Source organism: Cyprinodon tularosa, unplaced genomic scaffold (assembly GCF_016077235.1).
Source record: "Cyprinodon tularosa strain WSP-4 unplaced genomic scaffold, ASM1607723v1 ctg473, whole genome shotgun sequence".
Lineage (NCBI taxonomy): Eukaryota > Metazoa > Chordata > Actinopteri > Cyprinodontiformes > Cyprinodontidae > Cyprinodon > Cyprinodon tularosa.
This window is the reverse complement of record NW_024039200.1, coordinates 872,767-889,740: the sequence shown is the minus strand read 5'-3', so window position 1 is coordinate 889,740 and position 16,974 is coordinate 872,767. Positions and strand designations below refer to the sequence as shown.

At 37.7% G+C, this 16,974-nt stretch overlaps 1 protein-coding gene across 2 annotated transcripts in view; it reads left to right on the top strand.

Moving 5' to 3' along the window:
- The window catches only part of LOC119794259 (TLE family member 5-like), a 50,081-nt gene extending 47,190 nt beyond the window's left edge, over positions 1-2,891 (top strand). The window contains exons 6-7 of one of the 2 annotated variants that reach the window (XM_038301720.1): positions 456-530; positions 2,442-2,891. In XM_038301720.1, the coding sequence (XP_038157648.1) occupies positions 456-530; positions 2,442-2,666 (300 nt within the window). In that variant the 3' untranslated portion in view covers positions 2,667-2,891. Of the gene's footprint in view, positions 1-455; positions 531-2,438 lie in introns of both variants that reach the window. The other variant, XM_038301719.1, reaches the window with a different exon arrangement.
- Positions 2,892-16,974: the final 14,083 nt, after the last annotated feature.

Here is a 16,974-nt window from a genome sequence, read left to right as displayed (position 1 = left end):
GCTTTCCTCCATTCCTCCGCTGTCTGCCCCCCTTCTCATTCCCCCTCCCCTCCTGTCGTTGTGTGTGTACGTGTCTGTATAATAAATGGTTGTGATTCAGATAAGCCATGCTCTTATCTGCCCACAAGGGGGTTGACCTCCACCTATTATAGCACACCAGTCAACCATTCATTCACCAGTGTCACACTAGGCTTTTTGTGGCTGTGTGCATGTTTGTGTGTGTATATATGGCTGGATGAATAGCTAAATGTCCAGAGGGGGAAGTGCATCACCATGGAGGGTTGTCAGGGAGTCTGTTGGGACAGTTGATATTGATCTCACCTTTTCACCTCTTTCTCCCCCTAAACTGGCCTTCCTGTTGTTCCTCTCTGTCTGTTATTGTCTGTCTTACTTTCTTCGCTCCCCCTCCCTCCCCCCTGCCCACCCCACCACATCAATACAAACTCTGTCTGCAGCACCAGCAGCAGGTCCTGGCAGCCATAGAGCGGGCCAAGCAGGTCACCCCTCCAGAGATGAACTCCATCATTAGGGTAAGGCGCTCCAGTCGCTCAGTCCCACTCAGGAGTGGGATTCTGACTAGAGAAGTGTAAATGATTATTGATTTTCCTTGTGTCTATTGCCCTTTTATTTGATCACATTTTTCTATTATTCGAAAAAAATAAAATAAATCAATGTATACTCTTTCCAACTCAGCAGCATGATAATAAATGCTAGAAGTGCTTAGCCTCTTTGCTTCTAGTTAAGAGCTGCATTCGGAACATAGACTTAGAGCTTGGAAGGTTGCTGTAAAGTTGTTAGTATTTTTTATGACTTTTTATTCAATAAAAAAAAAAAAGTATGAATCCCAAAGAGATAAGTGTTGCAGTAACTCATGGGAATCTTTTCAATAAGTTGTTATAGGTGTTGATAGCTGTAGGCAGGAAGGGTCTCCTGTCTACAGTCTGTCTTGCACCACATCTGGAGAGCCTCTTATTGAAGACACTGTTTTGGTTTAATAATCTTCTTAAGAGGATTTTACCAGAGGGGAATTATATTGTTTCTAGTATCTATAGCCCCAGCAGATTTAGGGTAAAATTATTCATTTGATTTTTTTTTTTTTATTAATGTTAACGTTTTGAATATACCCAGACAGAGGCCTGATTCATCGAGAATATGTGGAGGAAATATTTCAGCAAAGATTAGGAGCTGATCTCCTAGGTAGTCGGAATAGAAGCGGAATCATGCAAAAAAAAACTGCTTAGAATGTTTGATGCTGTAAGGTTAAATATGTTATACGGAAATTTAAAAAAATATATTTTTGACTACTTGGCTGTTTGTATTAAGATATAATGTTAAAAATTGCTGTCTATATAGATAGGAGTCCTTTTAGGTCCTTTTAGTACTTTTAGGTCCATCTGTTGGTGCTAAATCCAATTTCACAGTTTAACTGTTTGGGTTCAGCTGAAGTGAACAAAGTGCCTCAAGATCCCATTTAATGTTTTGTTCTTTGGGAGGTTCTATGTGAACATGGCACAAGTTCATCCTTGCTGTTTGAGATGAATTGTATATATTTAAGGATTGATGAGTTGAAATTAATCAGCCTGGTTAATGAACATTCCTTATATTTGGCCAGGTAAATTGCAGGAAAGTGAAAATGCACTTAAATAAAAACTTCAGAAAGTTTTAAAGATGTTGGTCAAGGCCACTCTGTGATATTTTAATATTGTTTCTTTGTACCAAAATACAATGAAATAGGGAGCACCTAAGACTGTTGTAGATTATTTTACCATTTTAGATGACTTATTTGCATTTAACCCCCCCAACTGTATGGCGATTATCAGTATGATGCCTCTGCTCAGTAGACTTGCTCAAGAATCGTCACTAGAGCAAAAAGTGCTAAGTTGGAAAAAAGAAAAAAAAAAGGATGTGCCTTACTATTAGTGTTTGTTTTCTCTGTTTATGACCTGAACAGTACCTGTTTGCTCAGGACTGCTTGCTGTTTTAAAGGCTTTATTTTGTCCTTTTTGAATAAACTAATAGAAGGTAAGTTCACGGCAGTCTCCATATAAACTGGAACTGGACCACAAGAAGCTGATGTTGAAAGTTTAGACGGAACTGATGAAAAGAGCACACTGAATGTGTCACATGGTCCCGGCCTCTTAAGACTCATTAAAATACACAGGCTTGGAGGTTTGTCTATAAATAAAACTGTGTTAATGGTGTTCTTTTGTTTTCTGTGCCCTGCTGCTACACTTGTTCAGTGTTTTAGATGGTTTTATTAAAAGCTGCTCAGATAACCAGAGGTTATGTTGCATTATATTATAAATCCTAGAATATCAGCACGTTACCTCAGGAAATAACAGGATTCTCCATAAGCTTCAGCATGAAATGTTTTTGGTAGCCAGCATGTTCCTGTTGTTCTGTGTTGGCCCTAACTAGTCTGCTTGTGTTCCTTGCAGCAGCAGCTCCAGGCTCACCAGCTGTCCCAGCTTCAGGGCCTGGCCCTGCCCATGACCCCCCTGCCTCTGGGCCTGAGCCAGCCAACACTCCCAGCCGTCACCACTTCCTCCGGTCTCTTCTCACTGTCTTCTCTGCTGGCCTCCCAGGCCCAGCTGGCCAAGGAGGAGAAGGCTTCTCGTGACGGCGTAGACAGCCACCGTGAGGAGGACGGCGACAAGTCTGATTAGATTCTGTCTCCATCCAGCTCTTTTATCACAGAGACATGAATACCTAGATCTGTCCCTGCAGCCCCCCCCCCCCCGGTTTCTTCCTTTTTGACCTTACCCAACACAAGGTTCTATCTTTTGAATGCAGTTCCAGCTTTAAAGCCCTAACCTATCCCACTCTGGGAAAAGCTTTGGCACTCATATTACAAAAATAAAAATTACATTAATCGTTGCTTTTTAAGTCTTTTTGTTTAAAGTGCATTTTTCCTTTTCATTTAGGACATACCATCCTTTAGGATTTTGGATCCCTCATTCCCCCCCCCCCCCCCCACTTTCTGGTTTGTTTTTTGTTCTACTTTAGTACACTGCATGCAACCTGTTGCTGCTGCTCTGCACTGGTTCTTGTTTAGCAGATCTTATCCATATGTCCAACTAAATCACTCAGTTAATGTTGAAACAGGGAAGCTGGTAAACACTAGGACTCCCTGATAAACACTAAAACACAAAGTCCAGGCTCTTAAAACAAGATCAACATTATCAATATGATGAAGTGGGTCAATATTATGGAATTTTTAGATTGCATGGATTGGTTCTAAGGTTGATGTGGACTGTGAGTTTAATTTGATTGTCACAGAAGGGGGTGGGCAGTTTAAAATTACAGTTTAAATCCATATTGCGGCATTTCCTAATATTTGTGTATCGTCCAAAAACCTACTAGCTAAGCATTGCTGGTGTTTTGTAATATGTGACTTTTATCTTTTTTTAAGAAAAACTTCCTGCAGTTGTTTTATTTTGTGGTATCCTGATATACGAGAGAACATATAAAAATATCTCTGAACATCTCTTGAACTTCGTTGCGTCTTTCCATGTCACAGCCACATATATCAGTGTATTTTAGTATTTTCAGGGGTAAAAAGAAAAGTATCACATTTGGTTGGTAATCTCCCAGTCCATCTGAGATATGCAAAGAAGTATGTCACAATTGGTAGAAGAAAAATGATGCATAACTGGTTTATTTTTTTATTTTTTGCAAATCATCATTTGAAAAGGTATGTATTGTGCCTTTGTGTTCAGCTCTCTTGACACTTAATACCCCCGAATAAAATCCAGTGCACACCTTTTACCTTAAAAAAACAAAAAACACTTGACTGGTAAGCAAAGTCCGCTTGGGTCTTTAAAACTAAGAGATTCTTGGCAAACAAACCAACAGCATCAGAAAGACCAAAGGGTTAAGTAGGAAGTGTTGGGGACCCATTTAATGGTATCAAATTGCTTGGAATAAGATCTTTTATCAGCTGATTTGGTTCTTGATCAACTGATATTAATGAGCGACACACACCACCATGACTGCATTAAGATCAAAAGTGATTTGAGGGAATGGTCAACATGGAGTTAAAGCAGGGATTAGATTATGAAAGCTATAAACACCTTGTAGCACTTTTATGTAAAGTGGTGTTGGTGTCATGCTATGAAATAATATTTTTAGCAGGAATAGTCAAAAATACAGAAGTCCTGCGAACTATAACGAAAGTTGGCTGAATTCAAATTTGAAGAAACCATTTAAAAATAATGTACCCATTTTCTGGCACATCAGATTTATTCTCCATGTTGCTTTTTTTGCATATCTCATGCTACGATAATTAAAACTGGAACAAAAATACCTAAAACAACCTCATTTATCTGCTGTCAGCTTCCATCAGACCCTGAAGAGGGAGGTTGGTGTGTGTTTGACAGCAGAGGGCAGTCCATGCTAGGTCCAGGCTTTAGTGGGAAACGAGGACAGCAGTAAGCAGGCGGTATCTCATTGGGATAGCTGATTTATTCTAAAGTTTTTAGGTTGGCACTGAACTGAATTTTCATCTCATTGGTCAGCTCAAACCTTTGGTCTGAAAATCCTTGGTTTGCATATATTTTGTTATAAAATCTACATAAACAATAGACACGTTTACTGACTGTTAATGCAGTCATGATATGAGAAGATAAATATCTTTGGGCTTTTGCCATTTAAAGAGATCTTTCAGTAGAAAGCTTTTCATAACATTAAAATATTCTGTTGCAATTTACCAATTTCATTAATATTCTTTATTACAAGCAGTAAAGCCAACCCTTCCTAATCCATCATGTGCATCTGTTGGACAACATTCGGATGGAGACACCTGTCAAAATGACAGTTTTTCTGCCATCAACAAATTTAGTTTCTGATTAATCATTTCAGTTTTTTCCTGATTGTGACAAACTTGTTTAGGGACACAGATGCAGTAACCTGGTAGAATAAGTGTCCACTCTTCGTTAAAGCATCATTTGAATCCATTCCAGCATTTATTCTTCTTTAAGGGAATGTTTTAGTAAGTCAGATTTAAACACTGTGATATTTGCCTCTACTTTGTTGAAGTTCTTTGGACGATTGGTTGGACCTACTGGTGCGCTGAAGAAAAAGTCCTATTTTATCTTCAGGTTTTGACTTGAAAGTCACTGGTATGTTAAACAGTTCAAAATTTCAATGAGCTTACCTAAGAAAGATTAAAAATACCCAGAGCATGATGCTGCCACCACCTCTGATACACTCTTAGTACGGTGGTCTTTGGATGATGAAGCAAGATTTCAATTTTTAAGCCAGAATTTTATTTTGGTGGAGCAGTTGAAAGTTTTCAACTTGTCTTTGAGGGTTTCTGTCCAGACTTCATGGTGTTTACTTTAGTAACTATATTTCTTAATCACTTGGCGCATGTTGCTGTCGACTTCTTGGGAATCTGACCTGTTCCAGAATACAGAAACAATGTTTGAGATGTATCTGCTGTTTTTGCATGTTTTCTAAAATTGTTGAAGCCTTTCTTTGGTGTACATGTGATGCTATTATGGACTTTTTGTACCATTTCCAACTGATACTTTAACAGCATATAGTATTGATCCTTTGCAACCTTTCTAAATTGCAAATCAGGATATTCCAACTAAATGTTTCTTGTCAAAACAAATGGCCTGGAGTTTATGACAGATGTAAATTCAAAAAGACGGAATCCTTATTAGTAGATGTTTTTATCAATGATGTTTTAAGGCAGTGCACAGTCAGACAAGCAGGTTATTTTTATTTAAATAAGGTTTACCCTTATTAAAATATATTTTTTTTTTCATTTGAATTGGCAGATTAAAAAGGGGTAAAATTTTTTTTAAAGTCATTTATCATTAATGATTTACATCATTTTTATTTATTTTTTTTAACAAAGTACTGATTTGAGCTCTGCCTGAATGCAGTGTTGATGTTACAACCTGTAATAGTCATGCACACTCTGCAGTTATGAATCCTGTTTTTTCTCCCAAAGGATTTTAAAGAGTTAAATACCAGTACATTTCATCCACTTCTGAATGATTGCAAAGGCCCTTCAACTTTGCTGGATGCAGTTAATAAAGAGACAAGAATCCCAGTTATTTCAGTTTAGTTTAAGTTCAGCAGAAATTCTTCTTTTTGTTCTCGTAGCTCAATAGCACGAGCAGTTACTATATCTCCAGTCTTTGCAGAAGCCACAGGATGGTTTCTGGTAAGATTAGCACATTTTTATAGCTAAAAATTTTGCTGACAAAAACAGTGACTCACTTGATGTTTGATGCAGTCGTAACAATGAAAATTTATTATTTACATGAACATGGGAGATTTAAATAAACCCAGCAAAGTCAGAAATGCTTTAAAGGTAAACATTTGATAGGTTAAATCTAACCTGCTTTTGTATATCTATGTATATACATAACACGTTGTGTATAAACAGGTGTACAGATCTGGTGGTCAGTGATAAACCAACTGAAATGGCTTTTCATGCTTGTGAATTAAGCTTGCAGCAAGTTCTCCTCACATGTTGCTTGTATCTAGCTACATCCTGCACTTGTAGTGATGCGCAGATGTTTAGACAGAAAGCGAAACACATCGGTGCATGTCTGCAGGGAACATTGATTTTGTTCTAGTGGAGATACCTTTTTTTTTTTTTTTAAAGAAACTTTGTGATCAATGCACATGATTTTTTGTTTCTGTTCATTTTGAATTGTACTCAATATAACCTAGAGGGAGAACTACAAAGCCCGTGTTATAAACAAATGAAACTATGTATTTGTACAAGTAGTTAGAGGTGCTCACCTCTCTATACAGTTATACATAGAAAGCTTTATGTGTATATGGCTGCATCTTCTCTTGTATGTCTTGGATGATACTTGTGGTGTTCAGTTACAAAAGCGATGTGACACCTGAGGGGAAAACTGCAGAACATTCACCTTTTTGACCTCTGTCTACTTTTGTTCATCCTCGGTCTTCCTTTTCCTCCCTGACTTTCTGCCCTCATAGATTGAAACATAGTTTGCATTCTGAGCTCTGTAAATGTCTTTTTTTAAATACTTATTTTGTGTATAATGCAAAACAAAAACTGTGTACTTTGGCAAAAAAAAACATGTTTTGTGTTTGAAAGCTTAGCTTCATTTGAACCAAAAAAAAAAAAAAGTGCAACAAATAATTACTATGACTAATATGAGTTGTTCTGCAGTAAGGAAGGACTTCTGGTGCCTTACAAATAAAGTCAATCCAATCATGACAACAAACATCTGTGGTTTTATTTAAGACTGAAAAGGCCTTCTATGGATGGATCCAACTCATGATGCCTCCTCATTGATTTCATTTGTTTGTTTTTTTGAATTGGTGTTATACTTCAGATCATGAAACTTTTAAGCTTTCAGAACAGTCCTCTCTGAAGAAGCAAATGATTTACGATTCTAATGGTTCTGCCAATTAGGGAGATAACTTCCATAAAGTGTTTAAGGTAACTGGTAGTTTCTCTACAATGCTGTGGAGGATTTTACAGAAATATTTTAATTCAGCCATATTGGACTTTCTTAAAGCACAGTCTTTTTTTCAAGGTTATTTCAAAGCATTTTACTCGACTTTAAGTTGTGTCTTGTAGTGGGGAAAAAAAGTATTCAACTATTCTCCCTAGTTAAATAAACAGAGATCGATGGATTTCACTCAGTCAGCATTTTGTTCATATCTTTGCAAAGAGAGAACAGTTCATCATACAGCCCTTATGGCACAGCATTCTGCCTGAGCAGCGTTCGTTCCCCCTTACAACTATGGAAAGTAGAGTCAAAACAAATTACAGACACTTTGGTTAACAGTAACATGTTATGAATAAACCTTGAGAAAGAATCTGGCTTGTTATGGGTAGAAGCTTTGTCTGGTCTACAAACACCCTCACATGGGCTGTTTGTGGCCTTGTTTGTCGAAGAGACTGAGTGAAAACCTTTATAGTGAGTAAATAGGATAAATTAATATATGAAATAGAAATCTAAATTTTCTGACAATTTTTTCAGCTAGTCTCAAAGGTGGTCTTGTTTTGAATATTGTTTTGCTTCATTTCTCAAGAACACTTTAGCAGTTTGTCACCAGCAGATGACTGATGTGGTAGAGGGCAGACTTCATGGTTCAACCTCCTACTGTGCCTCAACTGGGTTCTTAAGCAGCAAAGCAGCCTCAGGTCATCATACTACCACCACCGTGTCTCATCAGTCCCCCAAAGTGGCACCATTCAGATTATGTTTCGGCCAATCCATGATTAGATTAGGTCTCCTCTATTCTGTCTGGCATAGATAAAATTGTTTTTGTTCATTCTGTAAAAACCTAAATGAAGCCTTTGTTGTGCTATTGGAGTAATGTGATTAGCCAGCTTTCCTGAAGGGAGTCTTCGCTTTCCAGTTATTATTATATTTTTTTTTTTTCAGTTTTGTAGATAATTGTTTGCTGAAGTCCCAAAGTCTTAGAAGAAGCTTAGTAACTCTTTCCACTCTTAATGTCAATGTCTTTGCTGTTGATTCCTTCAGACAGAGGTATGAACAGTATTCTAGTAGTAAAAAAAAAAATAATAATTTTTTGTAAGCATACATAGGCAAATTAATATAGTTAATTAGCCTAAAGTAGTATATGCATGGTATGGTTGTTACATGTCAGGTACCTAATAGAGCTGCAGTCATGTTGTGGACTGGCATGTCTTTCACTGCCCCTACATACTGTAGTAAGGGACAAATGCAGAGGACACATTTCCCAACTAGGATCAGCTTCATAGTCATGGTAGGCCACTTCTTTGATTTTATTTATTTTGCTCAGGCTACTCGTAAGACCACAGCCTGCTAAATGTTGTATTTCCATTACTGTTAATATATTGTATAAATTTTACAAATTCTGTAATAAAACATCACAGGGGATGGTATGGGGGGGATGGTCGTTTAAGAAGATGGATGATTCTCAAGATTATTTTAAGAAGGGGGATGCCATCCCCACTCATCCCCCCTCAGCTGGTGTACTGGGTATAAAGTATTGATTTTTTTGCCATCTTTACCTTTCTTCAGGTTCTGTGACCGGTTCTGTTTAATGGATTTCTTTATGTTCTACAGACCCCACTGTAATTGGGCATATTGCAATACAGTGGCTGATTAAATATTGTATTCTAGAAAAAGCCTTCCCTGTAGGTGTTAGAAAACAACTTTCTATTGATTTAAATGTACAAAAAGTGTAGATTTGATTTTTCCAACTTGAATTTTTTTTTCAGATTGTAGTATTCTTGCTCAGGATAGCCGATTTCTGTGCATCACACATTTGATACATGTAGACTTGTTTTCAAAGTCACTGGAGTCAAGGAAGAGCACAGTTACAGTCTGAATGCTTGAAATATTGCAGCCTTTCTTAAAAAATTATTTCATGATTTTATGAAATCACATGAAGGGAAAATAAGTGATCCAGTCTTGATCTTGGGTAGAATGTAAATTAAATGTAATTAATATATAAACCACTTCATTTCTAGTCTCAAAAATGTTCTATTTAGCTGGATGGATGCGCTCAGACCAAACAGCCCATCTGGTGACTGCAAGTCCACTTAATAGTAAAGTTCCATTGATGACAGAGTATACTTCATCTTTAAACAGAGATATTGATGAGTTCTGTCAGGATTGCAACTCATTCATGTCTGCAGTCACTGCAGTTCAAAGTCTGACCACCAGGAGGAAGTGTTGCTTTATGTTTGCCATGACCTAAAGGCAGCAGGTAATTAGGTGTGAGAGAGAGAGTGTCAAAGTAAAGAGGGAGCTTCCTGTTCTTTAAACTACACTGATGAGGGTTTATCTATTCTGTACTCTATGTACCCATAACTGATGTGATATCTGAGGCGGTGGATCACTATCTGATCAGCACCTGAAAATAATCACTAATTAGACACTTAGCCTTCTGCACTGAGACTATTTGTTTGTTTTATTTGCACACACATTTCCTCCTCTCTCAGTTCTCACTGTTTCCCTTTTTTCTGGGTCCATGCAGTCAGATGAGTGTGTGTGTGCTGAAAGATTGGGAAAACAGAGGAAGCCTTGTGAGCCCTCTGAGTTCCTGTGGTTGCAGCCCTTCCTCCTCTCTTCCTCTCTGTTTCTCTCTCCCCACAGACAGCTCTGGATCTGACACTTAAATAAATATGAAAGTGCCCTATTTTTCCTCTTTCTGTCTGAGGATTTATGCAGTCTTCATGAGCAACAGCAGAGGAATAGGAGGGAAGGGTTATGCTCTTCTGCCATCTCTTCACAAATTAAGGCCTGGAAAAAGAAAATGCCACCAAAGCATTAATGAATTAAAGCATATAATTAATATTTTTTTTTCTTTATTGTTATTCTACTGTTTTATGAACAATGAAATAATTTGAAAAAACCCAGAGTTGTGTGCTAATTCTTCTTAAACAAGAGATGAAGCCAGTTTCATTCCTGTACTCTTATTCCTACCCCTCAGCCGTACATTTCTCTGGGCAATTTGGCGTTGCTTTGAAGTCTCCACAAACTGAGATACATCCAGGAAACGCTACATATAAGAAGTAAGAGCTGGTTTTTTTTCTTTCAAATTGACACACAAATATTAAGACCTCCTCAGTTAACATGTTTTAATGATATAGTAACTACTGTAAGACTGTCAATACTGTATGTTTGCTGTAAATGTTGAATTACAACTTAAAAGAATCATAGAAATAGCAATAAAATCATATTTATTAATTTCAGAAGTCACAAACAGTAATGATTTCTAGGGATGTTTTTATGGCCTTTACTTTTTTTATTTATTTTTTTTACTTATTTTAAGTTATATAGGTTATTGTCTAAATAAATCTAAACACTGCAACATGGTGTTTTAATCAGACTGCATGGATACATCCTGTAGTTCAAAACTGATCTTCCAGTTATTTGTTTTTGGCAAAAAGACATGTATAAAAGAGGAAGCATGCAATAAGTCAAATGTTGACTTGCTCAATCACATTTTGGAGGGTAAAAAATACTACCATATATGGATAATATGTTGTACATATAAGAAAAAAAAACCTATGCCTCTAACAAAGTGTCCATCCATAGTAACATATTTGTTTGCGTCGTTGGAGAAAGGCCAAGCTATTATACCAATGGTTTGGTGGAAGCTTTAGTGAATGTAAACAAACTGATCAGTATCTGTCGAGTAGGAATGAGAAAAGAGTTGATTTGACAAGGGGTTGACAAATAGATATTCCGCCACTAATTCAGTTTTATAAGAAATAATGATGAAAAATTATTTATGTCTTATTCCTGCTGGATTTTAATGGATATTATCTGTTCCCTCCTGCTGTGTGCGGTCCCATGACATTACTCCATGCTGCACTAGGAAACAGTTCCAAGTGGTTACACCTGTGGGAGCTCCAATTTTTGGGAGTTGCTATTTATTTTTGGGGTGCATTATATATTACAAGCTCTCCCAGTGGGTAACTGCCAGATTCTCGAAAGCCATTCATGTCAGTAGACCAACCAGCAATCCTTGTTTTGGTTTCTTGGTCTCAATCTGTCTCCTTCCTATTTTTCCTGCCTAGTTCCTGTTGTATACCCTAGTTGGCTTCTGATCTCTGAATATCGACATCCTGCCTTGCCTCATGAAAAAATGTGTTCGCCTCTGCCCCTTGTGTGGATTGTTCTCTTATTCAAGCATGAACCAAGCCAGGATGTACGATCTGCCTCTGTCCCACTTGAAACCTCTGACCAGTTAGAGTGCATCGTTTTACCCTTTTCTCTTGCCTGTTTTCCAGATTACCCTCATCTAACCCTTCTGGAATATCTGCCCTTTGGACTGTTTCTCTGTGCATGACTTTCTGACTGATTACGACTCCCCCACTAGATTTAGCCCAGGCTCCAATCTTCTTCTCTCCAAGCATTACAGAAGAATGTGCCCTACACTGACTCAGGTGTGGAGTGTTTGTATTGAAAAGGCTATTTCTGGATTAGAGTTTTTTCTTTCACAAAAGAACTCATTCAGGTGTTCCATCTCATCCTACCTGATTGAGGCTTCTAGGAGGTTATTCACCATCAGATAGAATGGGCATTCTGTGACCAACTATGCAATTAATTTCATATACTAGCAGTGAGTAGTTGAAATGAAAAGGCTCTGATGCACTCGTTTATGGAAGGCTTCAATGATACTTTAAGAATAAGGATCAGTTGGCTACTTATGACCTGCCCAGCTGTATGCAGGAGTTGGAGGACTTGGCAACAAGAACGGATTTAATATTAAGAGAACAAAGAGGAGAGAAGAAATTCAGTTGAGCAAAGCAGATTAAGAAGAGCACTTTTCTTGTTTTTATGGATTGTTCTTCTTGCAGTTACTCTCGAGAGGAGTCTGGATTTAAGGGGTCCATGTAACTAGGACACAGCGGGCTGTCCCCTGAGAAACTAGACTACAAACAAAGGTTCAGTTTATGCTAAGTTAAGTTGACTTAAGTTAAAATACCGTCTGCCCACCCTATGCCTTTGCTGCTCTTCAACATCAACATGCAAGGACAAAGGCCCACAAACTGTTCTTAGCTTTTGAAAAGGAGTTTAAGCACCACTACAGCCTCACTCCTGGATCATCTGCTGCACTCACAATCAGCTCTGAGCAGTTACACCTTTAGCAGCTACAATTTCTAGGAGGATCATGAATCAGGTCAACCATAAATAATATTTTGCTATTTGGGTAATATTTTCTTGACATCAATGTTATTTAGCCAAAAATATTAGGTTGCAAAGAGGCTGCAGCAATTTGCAACAAGTCCTGGTTTACTTAATGTGCCTTTGCCCGGACTAAGAAGTAGAGATGTGAGACCGCACACTTTTTCATTTCTGACTTTTTACAGAGTATAGAAAGTATACATCAAAATAAAAAAAGGCAGCTTCAGAAGAAGAAAACTCTTTTTAAATGTTATTCCCATAAAGATTCAAGAACTACATCTAACAAAAAAACGGTGAGGTCAGATTGGTACTGTAAAAAGATTTTTACCCAATCTCATGGATTTAAAAAACCTTTTAAAAATAGTTTGGATAAATACCATTAAGTCAAGATGTGGCATGCTGATTGACCAAACAACAAAGATAAATGAAAGATGACATTTATTAAAAGAGTTTTAGGTGAAGGTTGTGTCCGACTCTTCAAGCTCCATTGTGATATTTTTCCCTATGTTACACCAGCTGTAGTACATATTTAACTGGGTGATTTAACAAAAAAATCTATATTTTTAAATATAAACAAAGAATGCCATCCAAACAAAGTTGACCAGGGCTCATTATGAATATATACTTCAAATTGTTGCTCCTAGCTCCTGTTCCTGGTACCTATCCCTTTACCTTTCAGCAGTATGAACACTATCCAGAGTAGGATAGGAGCCCCGGCCTGCTCTGCTGAATCTGGACAGTCTTCAGCCTCAGTGATGTCACTATGCTGCAGCCATTCCCATCAATAACACTAGTCAAATTGGGACTACAACCTTCTGAAAAAGAACAAAAAAACAAAGTTACGCATCTGTAGCTCTCCCTTAAATCCAAAATAAACCCCAAATATATGAAGCTGTGTACATTAGCATGTATCACAGAGTACACATGAAGAAATAATGTATTTTTTATAAAACTCAGGTGGGTTGTGCCCAGATGTCCTGTCACGAAACGGATTGTGGGCAACAGTATAGCTCCTATATGCTAAATAAATTAGTGTAAGGAAGCATCATTGTTCCTCGTTCTAGAGCCTTCCTTACTGCCAGCACTATTGGGAAAGCACCTATTATGGCGACTGCTGACGCACTTCCGGCATGGCATAAGTGTTGTTACCGATGTGAGGTATTTGGACTGAGTCCAGGGGTCTATCTCTGGCAGAGCTATACAAGCTTATTTATGGAAAATGCAATGTGGTCTAACCATCCTCATTCCTTTTCATGAGCTTTAGGCGCCACACCTTATAGGATCTGTTTTTTCATTAGATCAGACACTAAATCATGTTGTGTGAGGAAGTTGTCTATTTCCCCCACTTCTTTAGATGCTTTTGTTGTATTGTCCTATGAATGTCAGAGGATAAATGTTATTTTTAAGATTTACTCTGATCTAATTTAAAAAGTCTTAAAAACCTGTAGTTTATCCTGTGTAGGTTTATACATCTCTTGGTGTAATCATATCTGGACTTTCAGGACTGAAATCATACATATTTGTTTGGTAAAGGGTTGATGACTTTATAGAAGTACATATATTAAAGTCATATATGAAAAAAAAATGATTGATTTATATTTTTATTGTATTGTGACCAATGTGTTTGCATTTTTTCTGTACTTCATACAATCACTCTACCGTCACAAAACCTTGTGCAATCTACAGTCTGTGTCAAAATCACACTTATTTGGCATGATTATTTGTACCTGTAGACTTCGTAGTATCTTAGCTCAGCAGTCGGGCAAATAAAACTGTCTCCCACGGCAGTAACAGTAAACCTGAGTTGTTTACTTACAAAATCAGGTTCATAAGCAGAAGGTAATTTTTTATGGTGTAGCTGGGATGGAATTACAAACCTTTTCTGTAAGAGCAGATGATCCAAATATAAGTTTTGAATTTAGGAAAAGACATAGTTTTTACTATTTACCCGAGATCTTAACTTAGGCAGTTGATGTCAAATAACTCATATAAATAATTTTTTTGAGCCGCATTTTCGCCACTACTTTATAAAGAGGTAGCGGTAGATTTTTGTCAAAATTATAGAGGTGGAAATGTCTCTGAAGTTGCAGCGTCATTACATCAATATTTGTGTTTGATCTTTGACTGTTTACATAAAACTGCCAGCAGTAAAAATTCTGTTCAGGACAATCGCTTTGAAAATTGTACTAATTTCTGTCCTATACTTTGTTGTGTTCATAGTGATTGGTTAATCAGGCTTAAACAACACCAGCAGTTCAAGCTTTTTGAATCCATCATGTAAAAGGAATCTAGCTTTAAGCAAAACATCAGCTAATGACCGGTTTGTTCACCCATTAACAGTTTGATGAATGGTACATTACATTCTGCTCAACTCTAACTTCTTTCAGCTCTTTTCAACACTGTACTTTCTGGGACAGCAAATATCACCAATGAGACATGGTGGTTCAGTTATTGATAACTCAGGATTACATTTATTTGGTTTACTCCGTGACCAACTGACTCACAGGTGGGGCTGTCCTAATGACACTGATAATGCTGAAGTTTTGTTATGTTTTACTGTATTTGCAAAACACTTAGAATATGCAAACAGCAGATTAAGCGCTTTTTTTATTACGACGCACAAGAAGAAAATTCAGCTTTATGAGAAATTGTTTGTTTTTTTTCGTATCAAAGGGATACAGACCTCCAAACTCAGCAGGGCTCTGTGCACACAGAGCTGCTCTTCTTCAGCCACACTTTCAGACCCTCTGTTTGTTTCCTCTGCAGCCTACACCAATCCTACTCTTAAAGCATTTGTACAGGAGTTTTTATTATCTCCGTCCTCTCTCTGCTTCACTCCTTTTGGTTCCTTTCATCTATTATAAGCCCATTATTTCATTGAGGAAGGTTTATGCAAAAGATCAGGAGCCAACAGGTTCGAAAAGCCCTTTATTGAAGATGTGGGTAAACTGCTAAGGTCTGCAGTGGTGATGGCATGTACACTGTCTGCACAGGGAAACAAGTCTGTGTGTTTGTAATGATGATAAGTCTGAGCAAAAAGACACTGAGAGAGACAGAGACGGAGAGCAAGAAGCGTCTTGATTAATCATGATTGACTCATTCAGAGCCAACTCGTCTTTTCCCTCTCGCTCTCTCGCGCTGGCTCTCTTTTATGGCTTGATTACCGAGACGTAGTCTATCTCTCATTACCTACCCTCCTCCATCTCTCACTCTATTTCTCCATCTTTTCTTCCTTTCTCTCCATCTGACAGCTCCCTCCTACTTCCAGCCCTGCTGCTCCAGTTATTCACCCATTCCCCCGGAAAAGAGGCTGTCAGTCTCCATCCCAGGCATCTCCTCATCCATCCTTCCATCCTTTCCTTCATCCATCATCATTGCTCCTCTTCCCTGCTCTTTCCTCTTTTCCGTGTCTAATTTTCTCATTTTTTTCACACTCACTTCACATACATTTACTTCCTTCCTGTATCACCACTTTTTCCTCCACTGAACTCACAATGATCTGTCGCTGTTGTCTTGCAGGCACGCTCAGAGACGTTTCTGTCCATCTATGCAGGCGCCAACTGGAGCTGTTGAAGCAGTCGGTGCTGACAGTACTGATGCACAATGGGAAACCATTCATTCAGCACTTTTACTCTAAAATAGACAATAAGGGATTAGGCTATGAGATTTGTGTTTAAATGTGCATAAGTTAGTATTTATTTGTTACATAAGGTACTGTCTAAAAGGCAAATTAAAACGCTTACATTTCTTTAACAAATAAATAAAGCCATTTCGGGTATTTTTGAGCACTTACCAAATGTTGCCCTTTTATGAAACAGTGAGATGGAGAAAGTCAGCAGAAATTCTGTTAAAAGTTTGCCACAAAAGGTTTCCAAACAATATAACCATGTGGGGAGGAAAAACAACAATCTTAACCCAGAGTAAAATATGGTAATGGCAGCATCATGATGTGGAAGCAGGTCTGATGATCCTTAAATAAGCTTTTAACATAGCTGGTAGAGAAACATGACAAAACACTTTCTCCTGTTTATGTCTTTCTGCACTGTTGACATATGATATGATTAACAAAAATGAACTCTCCAATTTTCAGATATTTGTAAAGTATTGTGAAAATAGCCTGATTCCTTTTATAAATCATGTGCTGCTTTGTGTTGATCTTCTGCGTAAAAATCCCTTAAAAAAAAAGATAAAGGAGAATCCATTTTTTTGCAGTACCATACAGCAAATTTTGGTGTGTGAGCGCCATATGTGTGCAGCAGTGCCAGACTTTAATAGATTAATACTGAAGGAGTTGTAATATGTCTCTTCTCTATAACCATTTAAATCTCATCCTTCT